The sequence below is a fragment of the Sorex fumeus genome, unplaced genomic scaffold (assembly GCF_029834395.1).
Source record: "Sorex fumeus unplaced genomic scaffold, SorFum_2.1 ptg000010l, whole genome shotgun sequence".
Lineage (NCBI taxonomy): Eukaryota > Metazoa > Chordata > Mammalia > Eulipotyphla > Soricidae > Sorex > Sorex fumeus.
In genome coordinates this window covers 44,274,469-44,293,975 of record NW_026606067.1, presented here as the reverse complement: position 1 = coordinate 44,293,975, position 19,507 = coordinate 44,274,469, and the positions used below count along the sequence as shown (strand labels likewise).

The window sequence follows — 19,507 nt, the reverse complement described above, 5'->3', positions numbered from 1 at the left end:
TTAACTATAAGTACACAGAAGGAATTTCGGCTTCGGTCTTTAGTTGCCCTGAGGTTTGCCTCTCAGTGCCCGGAGACGAAAGTCACGAAAGTAGCATCTGCCCCCAATTCCACTCTAGGAGTGGTTGGCTGGGACTCGGGGGCGGTGTACCCTCCTGGGGACCCTGCCTTTGTCCCCGCCCAGCGCCAGGGCAGGGGCGATCCGACGCTCGGCCGGCGCGTGCCGCGTCCGTCTGGGATGCGGGAAGAGCCGCGGGGCATCCGCCTGGGATGCGGGAGGAGCCGCCGCAGCCGCCGCCGCCGCCGCCGCCGCCGCCGCGCACGCGCACGCGCAGTGGCCACGCCGGGCCGGCGCCGCCAGTCCCCTCCCCCGCCGCCGCCTCCCGGTTCCGCAGTCACTTCCTGCAGCTGTTTCCCCCGCGCTCGGGCCGGGCCGACTTTTGACAGCCGCGTTCTGCAGCCGGGAAGGTTCGGCTCGGGTCGGCGGGCGAAGTTGCGCCGGGCGCGGCGGAGCGCAGCGGAGCCGGGGGCGGCGAGATTCCCGGGCGCGCCCGGGGGGTCGTTCCGGTAAGTGCGGGCGAGCGGCAGCCTCGGGGGGCGCCGGGGGTCTCTCTGGGCTCCGCCGCCGCCGCCTCTCGGCCCCGGCCCCGCACGTGCCCGGCGCGGGAGCCGGTTCGGGTGGGTCCGGCTGGCCGGGACGCCGCGGCCCACGTGTCCCGGCCGACGTGCGGCCGCCCCGGCGCCGGCCCCGCCGCGTGGGTGCCCGGGGGTCCCGGGGGTCCCGGGGTCCGCGCGGGCTTCCTCCCCGGGGCGCCCCCCGCGCGCCCGTCCGTGCGCACGCACCGCGCAGGGATGCGGTGCCCGCGCGCGCGGGACGCCCGTCGCCGCAGCCGGGACCGTGCGAGCGTCACCCGGGCCTCCGGACGCCCGCGCTCCGCCCCGCAGGGTGGCCCTCGCCCCGGGTCCAGTGCCCAGCCCCCAGCCCCCTCCTTTTGCGCTTCTTTTTTCTTTTGGCTGGGTTCTCCCCCCCCCGTGCGCCTCGCCGCGCCCCAGCCCCCTCTGAATTAAAGCTCCCCGCGCCTGGCCCTGCCGTCCGAACGCCCCCGTGATAGACCGAGCCGGTGGGCGGAGGGGGCATCCCCTGGGCTCGCCTGGTTTCTCCAAACGGGAAAGTGATGGTCTGAAGCCCGTGCCGAGAAGCCTAGGCCCCGGCCCAGGCATGCAAGCGTGCTGGGATTGCAATGCTCATTCGCTTCCTTTCAATGAGACGCACCGCACCGTGGAGCTGTGGATTCTGGATTGTGCCCCGAGCCGCTGGCCAGGGCAGTTGGATTCATGATTTCTCTGTTTCTGCTGGTCCCTCCGTCAGATTTAATGGTGTCTCGGGCCTGAGAAATGTTTATTTGCACTAGCCAGTAAGTTAGACTCCATTTAATGCATTGCTTGAATGGACCTGGGTCACATTTGCCTTGGATTCTCTCTTTTGCTCCAGTTTTGTTTTCACTGGAGGCCTTGGCTTAACACTTGGCTTTTATTTTTATGCTAATCTTTTTGTTTTCAAGCAGAGTGCTGCCTGATATAGTTTTCATGCACAGATCCGTTTTGGGAGTTGACATTATCGATTTGAATGTTAACTAGAACAGGAACAAACTTTTGGATGTTCTGTGAAAATTATAATGATAAAAATCATAAAGATAAAATACAGTCACGAGTCTATCTAGACTAGGGAGGATTTTGCTTGAATTCAGGAAATTTTACCGCATTTTGATGGGGACCGTTTGTACTCTGAGAAGGGTCATTATTTTGATGGAGACCCTTAACACTGGGGATCGGGACACACACATACAACACACAAACACACACACACACACACACACACACACACTCACTCTGTTTCCTCAAAGTGAAGTATCAGGGAGCTCAGAAACAAGTCCAGACATGTTGTAGGCAATTGGTAACTCTTGATTTTCAGTTCTTGGTTTTGTTGCTGATTTCCTTGATGCAGGTGTTTTGATACCCTCCTTCATCATTTGTCCTCTGAGCTTGCAAAGCACATGGCTGTGTGGCACCTTGGATGGGTGGTTTGTGTAGTTTTTTACATTCTGAATTATAATTAAGGTTATGGTTAAGTTTTTTTAAAAATCTGTTTTTTGTGTACTTGATCTTTTATTTAAAAATATCCTCAGCTGTCTGCTTTGAATGTTTGATTTAATGGAAAGGATGCACCAAGATTTCAGAGAATCCCAGTTTCTAAAAATGTCTAAATCTCTGTTGCTTTTCTTTGTGTTCTCAGAGATACGGACAACCTTGGCACAGGACAGTACGTCTATGTCAGAATAAAAAAAAACGGCTTTTCTAAAATGATAAGATTCATGGGCAGTATCGTTAGCTGCTGTGATTAATACTTCGTGTAGTTTGCTCTTTACTGCTCCACTGTACTGATAGTGCTGTCCCCAAACCTTAAATTTTAAAATTGAACTTGATGACAGTTCCCACTGTGGGCTCTTTTACCCATATTGGAAAAGTGACTTGTAACTTTTCAAAATTTATTTGGTTGATTTTCGTGAACTACTTCGTGGATAGAATATATACTTTGCTACCAGAAGTAAATTGCAGCAGCTTCAAATGACTTTATCCTAATGACAACAGAAAGGTTTTGTTTTTGTTTTTGCGATTGCTTTTGACCCTGACCTCGTGATGCTTGGGGTTACTTCTGGTTCTGCTCTCAGGAATTACTCCTGGCGGTGCTCCAGGGATCATGTGGGATGCTGGGGGATCAAACCCAGCTGGACTATGTGCGAGGCATTCGAGATACCTGCTGTGCTTTTCCTCCAGCCCTGAGAAGCTTGAATAGTATTGCAAGAGAGGTGTGAACTAGTAGGTTTTGAAACAGAATTTGAACTTGGATTAATTTGGGCCTTGGAAATTCCAAGTGTGTATGGTGGTTTATTTTGAGATGTTTTAGGTTAGAAGACGCCATCTGGGTGGGTATCAGAGGAACTAATGATAAAGATTGAAGAGGGACAGGGACATGCTGGGTTTATCTTGAGGAAACAGAATCGTGACACTCAGCTATCAATTTTTTTGTTTTTAATTTTGCTGGGGCGGTATTGGGCCACGCCAGCTATGTTCCACTCCTGGTGCTCTGCATGGGGATCTTTCCTGGTGCAGCTTTGAGGACCCAGATGGATGTTGGGGATCACACTTAGGTCAGCTGCATGCAAGGCAAGCACCCTGCCTGCTATACTGTGTCTCCTGCCCTTGGCATCTAATTTTAAGGGGGAAAGAAATAGCAGGTAGATTGAGGGACTGGAATCATACTGGGGCTTAACGTCGTGATCTATGGCCCCATTGAACGTTAATTGGAACCTTATTTTGTTTAGACAGTTTTCCTTGGGTGAGAAAAAATACTCCGATATTTTTAGGGAATTCATTACTATAATTAAAGCTCTATGATGTGCTGAAGTGAAAGGCCCATAGGGACAAAGACAGCAGGGTGGAGAGGAGACCTAGGCTGACTGGTCAGGCAGGCTTGGTTCCTTGGTTGAGTCGTCTCTTAACACGAATTCCTGCCCACATCGGACCATAGGCCACGTCTTGCTGAATCATCCTTCTGTCTGAATTAATTAGTTATTGGTTTGGGGACCACAGCCAGCTGTGCTCAATGTTTACCCTTGATTCTGTGTTCAGGGATCACTCCCCTGGGGCTTGGTGGAACCCCAGGGTTGGGATGGAACCCAGGTCAGCTGTGCACAAGGCCTTGTTCACTGTACTACCTCTCCAGCCCCTGGGTCTTCCTTTAATCAAGAGAAGCCACTTGTCTTCTGGCTTTAAAATACGGTCTCATTGACTTTAAATCCAAAAGCAAAAAGAACAGAGTGTATATTTGAAACAGGGCACTTCTATGGCTGCCAACTTCTATCATGAAAATTCGTTGACTCAACTCTTGGAAAATTTTTACTTTTTTATAGGGGGGAGGTCAGATTATAACTTTCTCTCGGGGAGGGGTTTGGGACACATTCAGCAGTGCTCAGTGCCTATTCCTGGCTCCAGACTTGGAGAATTGTTTGTGGTGCCAGGGATAGAACTAGAGTTGGCTACTTGCAAGGCAGGTGCCTTACTTTACTATTTTTTGGGCCCTGGATTATAATTTTATTCTCGTACTAGTTATTCCTTAAATCTTTAATATTTTACCATTTTTTGGGCCCTGGATTATAATTTTATTCTCGTACTAGTTATTCCTTAAATCTTTAATATTTTACCATTTTTTGGGCCCTGGATTATAACTTTTATTCTGACATACTAGTTATTCCGGAAGTCTTTAATATTTTACCTTATTCTAGTAGTGCTTTAAGGAGTCCACGAAAGGACGTCCTTTTTCATTCTATTTGATGCCATTTGGGTAGGAAGGAAAGCGAGCTAGGATGCAAAGGAGACATTGCAAGGGCTTCTCTACATTGGTATTTATATCTGTAGAGAGTTGTCATTACGATGATTTAAATGTAAGTATGTCTAAAGGAAGGATCTGGCCAAGGTGACCTTTGATGTCCATTGGAGCCACGTGACTTTTAGATTTAATTAGCCATGGATGCAATACTATAAATGTTCATGGGCTGGAGGGACCGCTGGGCGCAGTGCCAGGCAAAAGACAGCCAAACCCATGGAGTGGTTCTCGCCGGAAGGGCATGATGTCAGTGTGGATAAAGAGACACGGGGAGATTGTTAGATGAGGCCCGATGAAAGAAGACCCAAAGATGTCTTTGGTGAAGGGGTCAAGAGGTGCGCTCGTTTGCCTGTCATCTTGCTGTGCATCCCATTTTAAATATCGTTTTGTTGTTGTTGCTGATTCAGATTTGAAGACTCAACTTTTCATCGCCCATTGGATTATGCCCAAGACTTTCCTACCCAATGATCCTCTTGCAACACTCAGCACTTCCTCCACCTAAGCAGCCCTCATCCTCTCCTCCTATGTCAGTAGCCACCAGGTCTACAGGGACTTTGCAGCTTCCACCACAGAAGCCTTTTGGGCCGGAGGCTTCTCTGCCTCTGGCGGGAGAAGAAGAGTCACCCAAGGGCGGGGAGCAAGACTCGGCTCTGGAGGAGCTATGTAAGCCCTTATACTGTAAGCTCTGCAATGTCACCTTGAATTCTGCACAGCAAGCCCAGGCTCATTATCAGGTAAGGAGATAAGAGAATTTGGGGGCATTTGCGTTATCTGTCCTGATGTGTCTGATTTTGCCTGGATAGCTTAGTGCATTCTCAGGTGTTTATTTGACTGAAAACATTAGGTTCCTACTGTAAGTTAAAGTACCATTTGTGATTAAGTGGGCACCTTGCCTCTTACACTTAGACTGTGGGGCATTTGTCCTTTAGCAGTCCTTCTAAGACAAGTCATCCGTGTTGAGCGTAAGGAGAACAGGTATTTAGAACATGATGTACTGATGCCAAAGTTGGCTTAGTATTAAAATTATTATTACATTATTTAGAACTATGCCTTTCTTGCTAATATTGTATGCATCAGTGGAAGATTGTTTCTATGAGTCTTAGGCTTTTCCATTTTGACCTCTAATTTAATTACCTGTTACTCCAAGGGAAACTACAAGTATCTTTCTGCAATGAGATTAAAATGACTTGTCCTTCATTTTCTAATACACAAACTCTGATTTCTTCTAGACCGTCAATGTAAACTGGTACTTATTTCTGATATTTAAAGCTTTTATTCCCATATAAAAAATGAGTAGTAAGGGAAGTTGTAAAGGGTGTTATTACCAAGTACAAATAGAGAATTAAATTTTGACCAGGAAGAGAGTGCTCACTTCCCTCCTCGATTATTTTCTGTATAAAATCTCTAAAGTGTCTTTTTGGGGGTAAAGAAATCCTAGAGCAGTTGAGACCAAATCCTATTGAAAGGAAGACTTTTTAGGTCATGATTGATGTGTCTACTTTTTTTTTTTTGGCATGAATATCTACAATAATTAAACTGTGATCGGAAGATAAAGTACAGGGGTTAGAGACATAGTACAGGAGTTAAAGCACTTACCTTGTACATGGTTGACTTGGATTCCAACTCTGACATGATAAAGGATCCCTTGAGCACTGTTAGATGTGATGTCTGAGCACAGAGCTGGGAATAAGCCCTTACTCCTGCTGGACATGGCTTAAAAAAAAAAGAAAAAAGGAAACAACAAAAATTAGGAAAGAAAGATAAATTGCAAAGGCTTTTTCTCTATTGTGTCACTCTTAACTCTTCTACCAGAAGTTTTTATTTACTTTGTTTTGACCTTAAAGAATGAAAATTGTGTAACTTGGTGATGGTACATCAGAAGTATTTGGGTGGTGTGTTGTTTATTCTGGGATTTGGGAAAAGTCAGAATATATTGTTGCCCTGGAGTTTTTTTTTGTTTGTGTTTGTTTTGCCCTCAGGTACAGACTTGAGTTCACTGTCACAGATCTTGGCATCTGTTATCATTGGTTCTTGCAGCATCCGCTGGTTGTCTTCATTCCCTCCTTCCTCCCCATCCCCTCTTCCTCCCAACTGCGCCTTCCTCCGTGTACTGCTTCTCACTACGGTGGATGGATATAGCTCAGCGCTCCTGTATGCTGGTGGCCTGTTCGCCCATTGTGTTGGTGTCTGTTAGGGTGGTTCATCTCAGACCCACAACTCAGTGCTAGCTTCCTTCCTCATGGGTTCCTATGGAATGTTCAGTTTTGTAGTCTTGTAAGATTCACTTTGAAAAATACAGTCTGGGTTCTAAAGCTTTGACTCTAAGCTGTATAAAGCCCCTAATAAGTCCTTAACTAGGGAGCTAACCTTTTTTTCTGTCATAAACATATAATGGCGTTTTAAAGAAAAAGTAATTTACTTTTGTGGGAGAGCATTTTAATACGTGTGCATGGATAATGCACAGGGTTCTTGCCTTTCTCCCCGGCCCTAGAGGGTAGAGCCTGTGCTGCCTCTGTAGACAGTGATGGATGCTTCTGGTTATACGCAAAGAGAATTCAATTTGAGCAAGGTCACTGGAAAATAACTCTTAAACTAGATAGGAAATAGAAGCAGCATTTTATTTAGGTTTTTTCTCTTTTTTTGCATTTGTGTTTGTGTGTGTGTGCACTCTGAACTTCTTAGGTAATGTTACTCATATCTAATTTCAGCTCCCCAGTATCACAATGAGTATATATAGTAGAAAAATATTTATACTTGTATATGAAATATATGTGAATATACATAAATATGAAATATATATATGAAAAGGGCAATAAAATTAAGGAACATTTTTCAATATTCAGAATTTTTCAGTACAAGAGTTATAGTAAGATTACTTCATAAGGGACAACTTAAGCAGCCAAAATCTTGAGTAAAGATAGGGTAAAGAAGCAAGTAGATGAAAGTAGAACCGAATAGAAAAATGTAAAGTTTGGGTGTAATTTAAAGCATGTTCATAAGGGCTTGGAAACAAAGATTTGAACGAAACCATTGTCACTGGTGACTCTTAAAGAAGTTTCTTCCGCAGAAAAGAAGGCAAGGGTTTGATGCTTTAAAATGTACCTGGCAGTTTGACTGAAGAGCATAGAAGAAAGTTAATCTTAGAAGTGAAATCTAAGGGCTGAAGCCATAGTACAACGGGTAGGGCATTTGCCTTGCACACGGCCAATCTGGGTTTGATCCCAGCACCCCATATGGTCCCCCGAGCACCGCCAGGAGTAATTCCTGAGTGCAAAGGAGTGCCAGGAGGAACCCCTGTGTATCACCAGGTGTGACTCAAAGGAAAAAAAAGAAGAAGTGAGATCTAAAAAAATTGAAATAATCAAGATGAAGTTAAATTAGAGTGTAAGTCAAAAATCAGAGGCCAGAGCAGTAGTGCAGTGGGAAGGGCATTTATGGTGCATGCAACTGATCTGAATTTGATCCTCTGCATCCCATATGTTCCCCTGAGCATAGTGAGGAGTATTTCCTGAGTATAGACCCAGGAGTAATCCCTGAGCATTGCTGAGTGTCACCTTACCCCCGGAGAAAGGAACCAAAAAGACTCTCAAAAAACCCAAACACACAAAAAGTCGACCACAATATTGAAAAGTACATGACAGCCTGAACATAACCAGTTGGTGGGTGAATCAACAGAAGACAAGCACACGGATGCTCACCTGAAAGGTGTCAAAAGCACCCAAAGGATACAGCAGTAGGGAGTAATTGGAAGCGGTGACTCACGACAGAGGGAAGAACAGTGAGCGAGACTTACCAAGCATCAGAAAAAGGCAGCATGCAGGGAGGGAGAGCTGACCATTCAGACACCGTGGTTAATGAGGTGCCGGTTGCCAAGTTTTACTTCCATACAGAAACCTGCTTTGTATCTTTGTTTCGTTTTGGGTCCATTCCTAGCACGACTCAGGGGTGCTCCTGGCTCTGTGCTCAAGGATCACTCTTGGGGGACCCAGGGGAACATATGTGGTACCAGGCATCAGGAACTGGTTGGTTGGCACAGGGTAAGTGCCCTACCTGCTGAACCATTTCTCCAGCCCCCGCTTTGCAGTTTTTAATACTGGGATACCAGTGCCTCAAGTTCATTATTTTGAGATAATAATAAGTATGAGATTAAAGGGGTCAGTGGTATCCTATTTGTAAGCTGGAAACATACCCTGCTGAAGTTATAAATCACTGATTGTTTGAGTCAGTTAATGCTGCTATTGAAATCACAAAAGTTTCAAATTGCCCAGGGTATTGGAAGCAGCCTTGGGCAGGTTTGAGCTGTGTGACACTGGAGTCTAACTGTATCATGTTCCCCTAATCCAGGACACAATGCCGGCTGCTTAATAAACAGTCTGGAAGCTCACTTCCTCCTTTGCCCTGCCGTGCTGCTGTTCCCAGGCAGGGGGTGCATAGCAGTGATCCAGGTCTGTCTATGGTTGCTTGCAGATTTAGTTCTATTTCTAGGGCTTCTAGATTGGTCAGACTATTTCAGAATACCCGTAGCTGGTTGTTTCATTTTTCAATGAATTTACCGATTTTTGCAGTCTCAAAATCGTGGCATTCAGTAGATCTTTTTTTTATTCCTCCTCTCTTCCCCCTTCCCTACCCTTTGTTCTTACTGTGATGACTGGGCGCATCTCTCTCCCTCCCTCTCTGCCTCCCTCTCCGCTCTCTCTTTTTCTCTTTCTCTCGCTCTGCTTCTCTCTCCCTCCCTTTCTCTCCCCCCCCCTCTCTCTCTCACACACACACACACACACACACACACACACACACACACACCACACCCCATATATTTGTCGATATTGTTCTTGGTGGGGTTGCACACTTTAGCTATGATACCGGCAACTATCTGACTGTGCTGAGTCAGAGACTGAAGTAGCAGAGCTGTCGGGACCTTCCTTAGGGAATGGGCATCACGGGTGATTGAACTCCTGGTCTCAAGCTTGGGAAGCCTGCACTCTGCCATCCACCCATCCCCAGATTCTCTATTTCATTATTTCCCAAAGTGGGCAGTACTTTCAGTACTTCTTACGGGAGCGGGGGCGCTGGAATGATCCAGGGGGCTGGAAATAACCTCAGGTTCAGTTGGGGTGGGAGTTTACATTCGGTTTGCTTAAAGAAGTATATTGTCATGAGGAATGTTGAGTGATTCTTTTTTTTTTTCCTTGAAAAGGGGGGCTGCGGGCCAAAGCAGTTTAGAAACCTCTGTCGTAGCTATATCTTAATTTAGAATAAAACTGTGGGAGCTGGAGTGATAGCACAATGAATAGGGCATTTGCCTTGCACACGGCCGACCTGGGTTCGATTCATAGCATCCCGTATGGTCCCCGGAGCACCGCCAGGAGTAATTCCTGAGTGCAGAGCCAGGAGTAGCCCCTGTGCATCGCCGGGTATGACCCAAAAAGAAAAAAAAAATAAAATCTTGGATGGAAATCATGTCTTTATTTTAGTCAAGTCTTTATGCAGGTTGTTGGTTACTTAGGGCAAAAACGGCATGGAGTAATGAAAAACTTGTGGAAGCATCAATGTCTAAAGGAAGAACCACTTTAGGAAGGAAGATTATTAATAGAAACCAAAAGAACAGAAAGCATGAATAAATTCTGCGAAGGCATCCACAGCTTAAAATAAAATTAACTGATTTGCATACCCATTTGAAAAAGATCTGGTTGCTCAAAGTACATTTCTAACATGTTACGAACATAGATTTCTATTTATAATATTCAGTAGCCAAGTGAGAATGTTAATTAGATTAATTTGAAAGAGGACTAGAACACCGATCATAAAAAACGTGTGCTAAAATTATGCTGAATGACATGGCCTTAATTCATAACGCTGCTGATGTGGCTGACACGCTGAAATTTCATACCAATTTTAGCACACGCATTTTGACGCTGATCACTCAAGTTCGGATGGCAGTATCAATCCCTTTAATCTCACCTAATTTTTCTGCCTTCAGAATTCTGCCTGATTATTTTCTGAATGAACTCGCCATGGAACTTGTGCAAGGAATGTTCAGAACACACCCCAGCAGGGGACAGGAACGCTCCATGACAGCTCCACTGTCCCATGGGGCTCCCCAGGCCTCTGTTTCCCATCAAGTTCACCCCTGTATGGTCTTCTTTTTTTCAGAAGATTAGAAGCTCTTTTTGTGCAGCTGTTACTACTTACCCTCTACTCTGGGGTTTATTTCCTCATTAGGGTGAAACGAGAAACGTGCTCCAGGCTTTTTCATATAAATAGACACAGTACTCTTCTCTTTCTTTACTTTTTTTTTTTTTTTGTGGTTTTTAGGTCACAACACCGGTAATGCCCAGGGGTTACTCTTGGTACATGCACTCAGGAATTACTCGTGGCGGTGCTCGGGAGAACCATAGGGGATGCTGGGAATCGAACCCAAGTGGGCTGCATGCAAGGCAAACTCCCTACCCGCTGTGCTATCACTCCAGCCCCTCTTCTTTACTTTTATAATCTCTCTTGTTAGCAACTATTGAATTCTTTCTTGCTTTTAGAGTTGAGTCTAGAGTTGTCCTCTTAAGGTCTTCATTTCTATTTCCTTTCCAGCTACTCCTAGCATGCTGTTTTTTTATTCCAATATGCTATTGGAACGAATGATTTAAGGTCACCTGTAATCTGATGGACAATTCCAGCTCTTACTCCCTGCATTTCTTCGTAGCATTTGCTGCTCAACGTGATTCTTAAAACATTCAGGGAATTTTTTTTTAACTCAAAATAATGCCTTTAGAACAAAGGTTTTATTTTTTCCCCAATTCTTTAAAAAGCTTTTGAGCCACATCTGGTGATGCTTAGGGATTACTGCTGGCTCTGTGCCCAAGAATCACTCCTGGTGGGCTCTGGGGTTCCTATGGGATGCTGGGGATCGAACCTAGGTTGGCCTGTGCAAGGCAAGCACCCTATCCACTATACTATCACTCAACTCCCCTGTAGAATAAAGGTTTTAAAGTAAAGGCAGCATATTTTCACACAGTTCACCTTCCTTATCCGTTCCATATCTTTTCTTTCTTCTCCCTTCACTGTGTTCCATCTTCCCTTGGGTATAGTTTCCTTTTTTTTTTTTTTTTTGGGTCACACCTGGCGTTGCACAGGGGTTACTCCTGGCTCATGCACTCAGGAATTACTCCTGGTGCTGCTCGGGGGACCATATGGGATGCTGGGAATCGAACCTGGGTCGGCCGCGTGCAAGGCAAACGCCCCACCCGCTGTGCTATTGCTCTCACCCCTAGAGTTTTACTTTGACTCCTACATAGTTGTTTACTTTTCCCTCCTAGGGCGTAGGGTGGTGGTGGTGGTGTGCCTCCCAGGTGGGGCTGTGGAGGCCTGGGTCTCCTCCTGGTGATTCTCAGCCAACCAGGCTATGGTGGGCCAGTGTGAGGGGCCGCGGATGTAGGGCTGGGGGATTGATGACTTGGATAGCAGCTCAGTGGGCTTTCAGGCCTGTATGCAGCAAAGCGTGGGAGACCATGAGGCACCGGCAGATGCGGGGTTCAGCTGCAAGCAAGGTGTATGCCTTATTCCCTTACTATTTTTCTGGCCCCAGGTTGGTCACATTTTGTGTATGATTGAATTACATCTGCCTTGCTCTTTTTCCAGGTTGATTCCATTTATTGAAAATTGAGAGTCTGTTTTTTTTTTTTTATGCTATGGGTGGGGAAATACTGTTAATTAAAACCTGTTTGCTTCTCTCTCTTCCCACTGTCATGGTCTTTTGCTAGTCAAAGGAGATGTTTGAATGACCCTTTTTGAATGCCAGTTCAAATGCATGTCCTTTTTATTTGGCTTCATGTGTGGATATGAACTTTAAAATTACGCTCCCCTGAATTTTTGAAAAGTAACCTTGGGATTTAAAACACACACACACACACACACACACACACCCACCCCAAAAATCAGGGAGGAAAATCTTAGACATTAAAAAACAACTGCCCATCTACTAGCTTCTTAATCTTTTTTGTTTGTTTGTTTGGCCGTACTGCTTGGTACTCAGTGCTTATTCCTGGCTCTGTGCTCAGGAATCACTCTAGGTGGGGCTCAGGGGACCACAGGGGGTGCCAGCGATTGAACTTGGGCCAGCAGATGCCCTGTCTCTGTACTGTGTAATTCTGGCCCTGTCATCTTGATCTTTTTATTGTTACAATTGGTTTTACTTATCCTCATGCACCTGACAGATTTCTAGTTGTTTCATATTTGGGTCATGATCTCATTATGTAGAAGTTTCGTTTTGTCTTTTCCAATTTCCTCGCGCTTTTGACTTTCTTCTTTTTCATAATGAACCGTGATCGTTTCCTTCCTTTCACCTCCAAACTCAGTCACACGATATTTATTGTGTGGAATCCCTTTTGTCCTAGATCCCTCTATCTTCCTACTACATTTTCAGATGGTTGGCTTTTGGATTTTCTGCACAGCTGTTAATTTTGGACTTCTCTTCGTTGCTCTTTGGTTTGGACTACTCTTTTCTAAATATACTTGTTTTCTTTTTGTGTCTTGCTTTTTGGGGAGTACATCTTCATATTACTTGAAGGATGACAGAATATAAATGCATTTATCATAGGCCTCTTTGTATAAAATAAGGTAATTATGCACACTTGTATATACATATACATATGTTTATTTTTTCTCTAAATCCTGTATGTCTAAAACTGTACTGTGCCTTCCTCATTAATTTAGTTCCAGTTTGAAAATGGTTCTTTTGTGAGGTTCTATTGTGTGTACGTATTTCATCGTCTGGTGTTGCTGAGAGGATTCTGATTCCAGTTCTTTTGTGGGTGACCTATTTTATACTTTTTTTTCCCTCTGAAAGCTTTTAGACTCTCTTTTATATTCTGTTATCTGAAATTTCACAGTGATGAATGTGTCTAGCTTTGGCTCTTTTTTTTCATTTGTCTGGTCAGTTCTAGTAGATCCTTTCATTTTGCATACTCCTGCTTCACTTGAGCTCTGGGGAATTTCCTTTGATACTATTTCCTTGATATATTATTGTTTTTCTTTTGTCTTTCTCTCTTTTTGCTAATCTTCTTAACCCTATCTTGGACTTTGCTTGCTTGTTTTTTTTTAATACTGTTTATCTCTTTTCTTTTTCTTTTTTTTTTTGTCTTATTCTTTAATTTTGGAAAAGGTGTTCTAGAGTTCTACTGTTTAATATTTAAAAAATGTTTTTATATTTTAAATAGTATCTGGATCAAGCCTTACATATATAGAGCATGTATTCTACTACTGAGTTGCATCCCCTGCCCTTGCCTTTTTTTTTTTTTTTTTTCTTTTTGGGTCACACCCGGCATTGCACAGGAGTTACTCCTGGCTCTGCACTCAGGAATTACTCCTGGCAGTGCTAGGGGGACCATATGGAATGCTTGGAATTGAACCTGGGTCAGCCGCGTGCAAGGCAAATGCCCTACCCGCTGTGCTATCGCTCCAGCCCCTGCTCTTCAGTTTTGTGACAGTCATAATTAATTCTAAAAGCCTCCTTGATTTCTTATTCTTCTCTTTATTATATCTGATTTATAAATGGATATCAGTTAAAAACATGTAATCATGGACTTTGGGGTGAGATAGGAGTTCAAATTTTAGCCTTACTACTTATTGGAGGTTTAATATTGGGGAATTTTTTTGTTTGTTTTTGGCCACAGCTGGTAGTACTCTGGGCTTGCTCTTGTCTCTGTCCTCAGGCATCACTCCTGACAGGCTTCAGAGACCATAGGTATGCTGGGGATTGAACTTGGATCAGGACCATGCAAGGCAAGTGCCTTACCTGCTGTACTGGAGCTCTGGTCCTGGAGGATAGCGTGGGGGGGGGGGGTTGCCTTGCACGTGACTGAGTTCGATTCCTCCGCCTGCCGCCCCTCTTGGAGAGCCTGGCAAGCTCCCCGTGACATATTCGATATGCCAAACACAGTAACAAGTCTCACAATGTCACTGGGCCCGCTCGAGCAAATCGATGAACAACGGAGGACAGTGCTACAGTGCTACAGTGCTTGTTACAACTAAATAGCAAAAGGAATCATTACAAAAAAAATTGCAGTAAAAAAAATTTGTAAAAATTGTTATCTCTCTGTGTAGCACGCATGCAGCCCCGGACATCTAAGGGCATCACAGACCCGTTATTGCTCAGTCTTGGGTGGCTGAACGCCACTTGTCCCTCTAAGAAGTTGGGGGACGCCGACCGCTCAGGGTCGCGTAACTAGTTAGCATGCCAGGGGCTTGTTTGTTATCGGAATCAGCTAGACAAATCGCTCCACCAACTAAGAACGGCCATGTACCACCACCCACAGAATTAAGAAAGAGCTATCAATCTGTCAATCCTGTCCAGCCCTGCGCAGCCAGCCTGGCCGAGCAGGGTTCGATTCCTCCGCCCCTCTCGGAGAGCCCGGCAAGCTACCGAGAGTATCTCGTCTTCATGGCAAAGCCTGGCAAGCTCCCTGTGACGTATTCGATATGCCACAGTAACAACAAGTCTCAAAATGGAGACATTACTGGGCCCGCTCGAGCAAATCCATGAACAATGGGAGGACAGTGCTACAGTGTTATCTCTCACCAGGGGGTGTCATCAAGTTCTTCTCTGAGAGTTTAGTAAATTGTTTGCTGCTAGTTGAGCCTTCTGTGTGATTGTTTTTATTTACTGAACTCAGTTGGGTTCTGTCTCTAGCTTCTAAAGATGCTCCTTTCCCATCTTATTTGGTGTGCTCCTCCTGGAATGTCATTATTGTGGAACTTGAAGGTGTTGCTCCCAGAGCTCTAGGATCTGTAGAACTGGGAGGGGTGGGTGAATGGGAGAGGTAGGGTGGGCTTTCTGCCCCCACTCCAAGAAGACCCCAGAGTTCTCAACCTAAAAACTAGTATACCTGGATTTTTCTGCAGAGACTAGTTGTGAAGCAGCGGAGTTGTCCATTGGCCTGGCCGCGGTGTGGGGAGTGTGTGGAGTTGCTGGGGATTCAGCAGGCTGGGGACTCGGCCTCCCCCGCTCCCAAGGGTGCCCCGGAGTTTGCAGCCGGGAGACCGCTGTGCCCATGAATTTTAGCGGCTTGCCTTGCATCTCTTCCAGATTCAGTTGTGAAACTGTGAAGCTGGGCCAGTGGCTGGTTTACATGGAGGTGGCCGCAGAGTGTGGGCTCAGCTGACATTTTTAGTTGGTTGCTCTTTGTGAAATCAGTCCCTTTAAGCAAAAAACCAATTTCTATAAACCGAGGTAAAGTTCTATGTGGTATTTCAACTCTCACTCTTGATTGGGTTCTTGCAACTTTGTTATTCTGAGCAGAGGGCTGGAGTGGAATCCGATTCACCTGTATCCAAGAGGGCAATTTGTTGAAAAACTGTTACTTTTTTTTTTTTAGCTATTCCTTGTGTATTTTTGACATATTCCCATCGCTTTTGCATACTTCCATTCTTGCAGAATCAAATGATCCAGGCGTTTCTTGTATTTTCACAAGCCAGCTTTTTCTTCAGGTGCTGGGTGTCTTTTATTAGAGAGTGGTGGGTACTTAGAAACCAAAGTGAGAGTGGAAGATGGGCTCTTTGTTACTTGGGGTGAAAGGGCTCATTATTTCTTTGTCTTCTCAGTGACAGAGTTAGTTAGACATAACTATGTAGATTCATGTATGAATGTGTTTGCATGCGATTAACTTTCCCCCATACATTAATAGTTCTCTTGTGTCCTTATATTGAAAAAGTTCAAGCCTACACTTCCAAGTTTAGGACATGATCTTTTTTGCATTCCATCTTTGCATCTTTTCTAAACCATTTACTCCTTTTGGGGGAAGGGGAATAAAAGATGGTTTATTCACTTTAGGGGGAAAAATAAAGTTTCTCAGAAATTTAAATGTACATTTACAACATGATATAGAAATTCAAGTCCTAGAATTTTTTTTATGTTTTTTACAAGTGAAGCAAAACTTTTTTAATTAGTGAAACGCCAAGAGGTACAGTTGTAGACTTACAAGTTGTGGTGCTTGGGTTTCAGTTATACAATGATCGAGTACCCATCCCACCACCAGTGCCCATTCTCTACCCCCACCAATCCCAGTATCCCTCCCACCCCTCCCATCCCCCATCCCACCCTGCCTCTGTGGCAGGGCACTCCCTTTTGTTCTATCTCTCCTTTTGGGTGCTGTGGTCTGCAGAAGAGACATTGGGTGGCAATCATGTTCTGTCTATAGACTACTTTCAGCATGCATCTCACATCCTGGGCGGATCTTCCCAGCACCCTTTATTTGGTGCTCCCTTCTCTATCTGAGCTGCCTTTGCCCCTACAGTGTGTGGCTGGCTTCTAAGCTGTGGAGTGAACAACCTTAAACCATGAACTCCTTTAACAGTGAGAAACCAGGGCTTTTGTAGTCCCGAAAGTGCAGACGTATATATGTATCGCATGTGGGTACACAGACACAGGTATGCTCATTGCTCAGAAGGCAATTTGGGGGTAGATAAGCTGTTTCCTTGTGAAAAGGCAGCCGTCTGCCTAGAGGGAATGATATTTATACATTGTTCTTTCAGTCTTCACCATTAGAGTAGCAAACACACTGAGACGCACTTTGTTTTACTAAGTTACAAAGGTGCGGATGCCTGGGTTCTGTGGTCATTAACGCTTTGCTCTCTGGACAGTAAGTACTGATGTGGAGATGCTAGATTGTGGCTATGTGAATAGTACTTTTTCTCCCTCTCCCCAGAAGTGTGGCTTTGTTACCATGTTTTCCCTCTTGGGCAGTTGGTCTTGCTTTTGTGTTTGATTTGTCTTCTGCATCCCCCTCAGTTCCTGTTGACTTTCATCCATTTTCCGAGTTTTTGTGAAGTCTCATGAAAATTTAAATAGTTCAAAAGTCCTGTTATTCGTCGATTGCCTCGAGCAGGCCCCAGTAACGTCTCTTTCATCCTAGCCCTGAGATTATATTCAAGGCTATTTAGGAGAGTGAGACCCATCATTGTTACTGGTATTTGGCATATTTGGTACGCCACGGGGAGTTTGCCAGACTCTGCTCTGTGGGCAGGCTACATTCGATAGCCTGCAAGTTTGTCCAAAGTAGAAATAAGACAATAAGATGTCATTAAAAAAAAGTTCTGTTAAGATGTTCCGGGATCTGGATTTTATAGTCTCTGAGTCTTGGCCGCTGATGGGATTACACGGCGCCAGGGGGCCAGGTGGTGGGTGTGACCCCCGCCTACTGGAATGTGGAGGATCTGGGTGGAAGATGCTCGACTCCAATTCGAGTAGGCTTGGAGGTCTCGGCCCTGGAACCCGCGTGGCTTTGTCCCTCTGCCAGTACCTTCATGTGTGCGGAGAGTGGTCTCAGCATGGTGGTGGCTGGTCCTGGAGGTCTTCGGCTGCCGTAGCCCTGGTCGGGGCGGGGAGGAAAGCTCAACCCGCTCCCCTCCAAGGGACTCCAGGAAGGAACACCCAGGCGCGGGGGCAGAGACTGCACTGTTCTCGTCCAGGATCTGGATTTTATAGTCTCTGAGTCTTGGCCGCTGGGATTACACGGCGCCAGGGGGCCAGGTGGTGGGTGTGACCCTCGCCTACTGGAATTTGGAGGATCTGGGTGGAAGATGCTCGACTCCAATTCGAGTAGGCTTGGAGGTCTCGGGCCCGGAACCCGCGTGGCTTTGTCCCTCTGCCAGTACCTTCATGTGTGCGGAGAGTGGTCTCAGCATGGTGGTGTCTGGTCCTGGAGGTCTTCGGCTGCCGTAGCCCTGGTCGGGGCGGGGAGGAAAGCTCAACCCGCTCCCCTCCAAGGGACTCCGGGAAGGAACACCCAGGCGCGGGGGCAGAGACTGCACTGTTCTCGTCCAGGATCTGGATTTTATAGTCTCTGAGTCTTGGCTGCTGATGGGATTACACGGCGCCAGGGGGCCAGGTGGTGGGTGTGACCCCCGCCTACTGGAATGTGGAGGATCTGGGTGGAAGATGCTCGACTCCAATTCGAGTAGGCTTGGAGGTCTCGGCCCCGGAACCCGCGTGGCTTTGTCCCTCTGCCAGTACCTTCATGTGTGCGGAGAGTGGTCTCAGCATGGTGGTGTCTGGTCCTGGAGGTCTTCGGCTGCCGTAGCCCTGGTCGGGGCGGGGAGGAAAGCTCAACCCGCTCCCCTCCAAGGGACTCCGGGAAGGAACACCCAGGCGCGGGGGCAGAGACTGCACTGTTCTCGTCCAGGATCTGGATTTTATAGTCTCTGAGTCTTGGCTGCTGATGGGATTACACGGCGCCAGGGGGCCAGGTGGTGGGTGTGACCCCCGCCTACTGGAATGTGGAGGATCTGGGTGGAAGATGCTCGACTCCAATTCGAGTAGGCTTGGAGGTCTCGGCCCCGGAACCCGCGTGGCTTTGTCCCTCTGCCAGTACCTTCATGTGTGCGGAGAGCATGGTGGTGGCTGGTCCTGGAGGTCTTCGGCTGCCGTAGCCCTGGTCGGGGTGGGGAGGAAAGCTCAACCCGCTCCCCTCCAAGGGACTCCGGGAAGGAACACCCAGGCGCGGGGGCAGAGACTGCACTGGTCTCGTCCGGGATCTGGATTTTATAGTCTCTGAGTCTTGGCCACTGATGGGATTACACGGCGCCAGGGGGCCAGGTGGTGGGTGTGAACCCCGCCTACTGGAATTTGGAGGATCTGGGTGGAAGATGCTCGACTCCAATTCGAGTAGGCTTGGAGGTCTCGGCCCTGAAACCCGCGTGGCTTTGTCCCTCTGCCAGTACCTTCATGTGTGCGGAGAGTGGTCTCAGCATGGTGGTGGCTGGTCCTGGAGGTCTTCGGCTGCCATAGCCCTGGTCGGGGCGGGGAGGAAAGCTCAACCCGCTCCCCTCCAAGGGACTCCGGGAAGGAACACCCAGGCGCGGGGGGAGAGACTGCACTGGTCTCGTCGACGAGATCAAAAGTCAGAACTGTTAAAAAATGCGTACTCATGACTCATGAAAATAGCCTTTATAATCCATTCTCATTTCCCCATTGTTCATACATTTAAAAATCTTTGTACTTTCATTTGGTCAGTTTGTCAGTTTCGACTTATTTTGCTACCCTGTTACTTCACATCTCTCTGAATTTTTTGCCCTCTTA

General features: G+C 46.5%; 1 protein-coding gene across 1 annotated transcript in view; it reads left to right on the top strand.

Annotated features, from left to right (window-relative positions):
* The first annotated feature begins 461 nt into the window (after positions 1 to 461).
* ZMAT3 (zinc finger matrin-type 3) overlaps positions 462 to 19,507 on the top strand; it is a 35,583-nt gene continuing 16,537 nt past the window's right edge. Inside the window, exons 1-2 of the mRNA XM_056110769.1 lie at positions 462 to 566; positions 4,851 to 5,177. Coding sequence (XP_055966744.1) covers positions 4,908 to 5,177 — 270 coding nt within the window. The 5' untranslated portion in view covers positions 462 to 566; positions 4,851 to 4,907. The remainder of the gene's footprint in view (positions 567 to 4,850; positions 5,178 to 19,507) is intronic.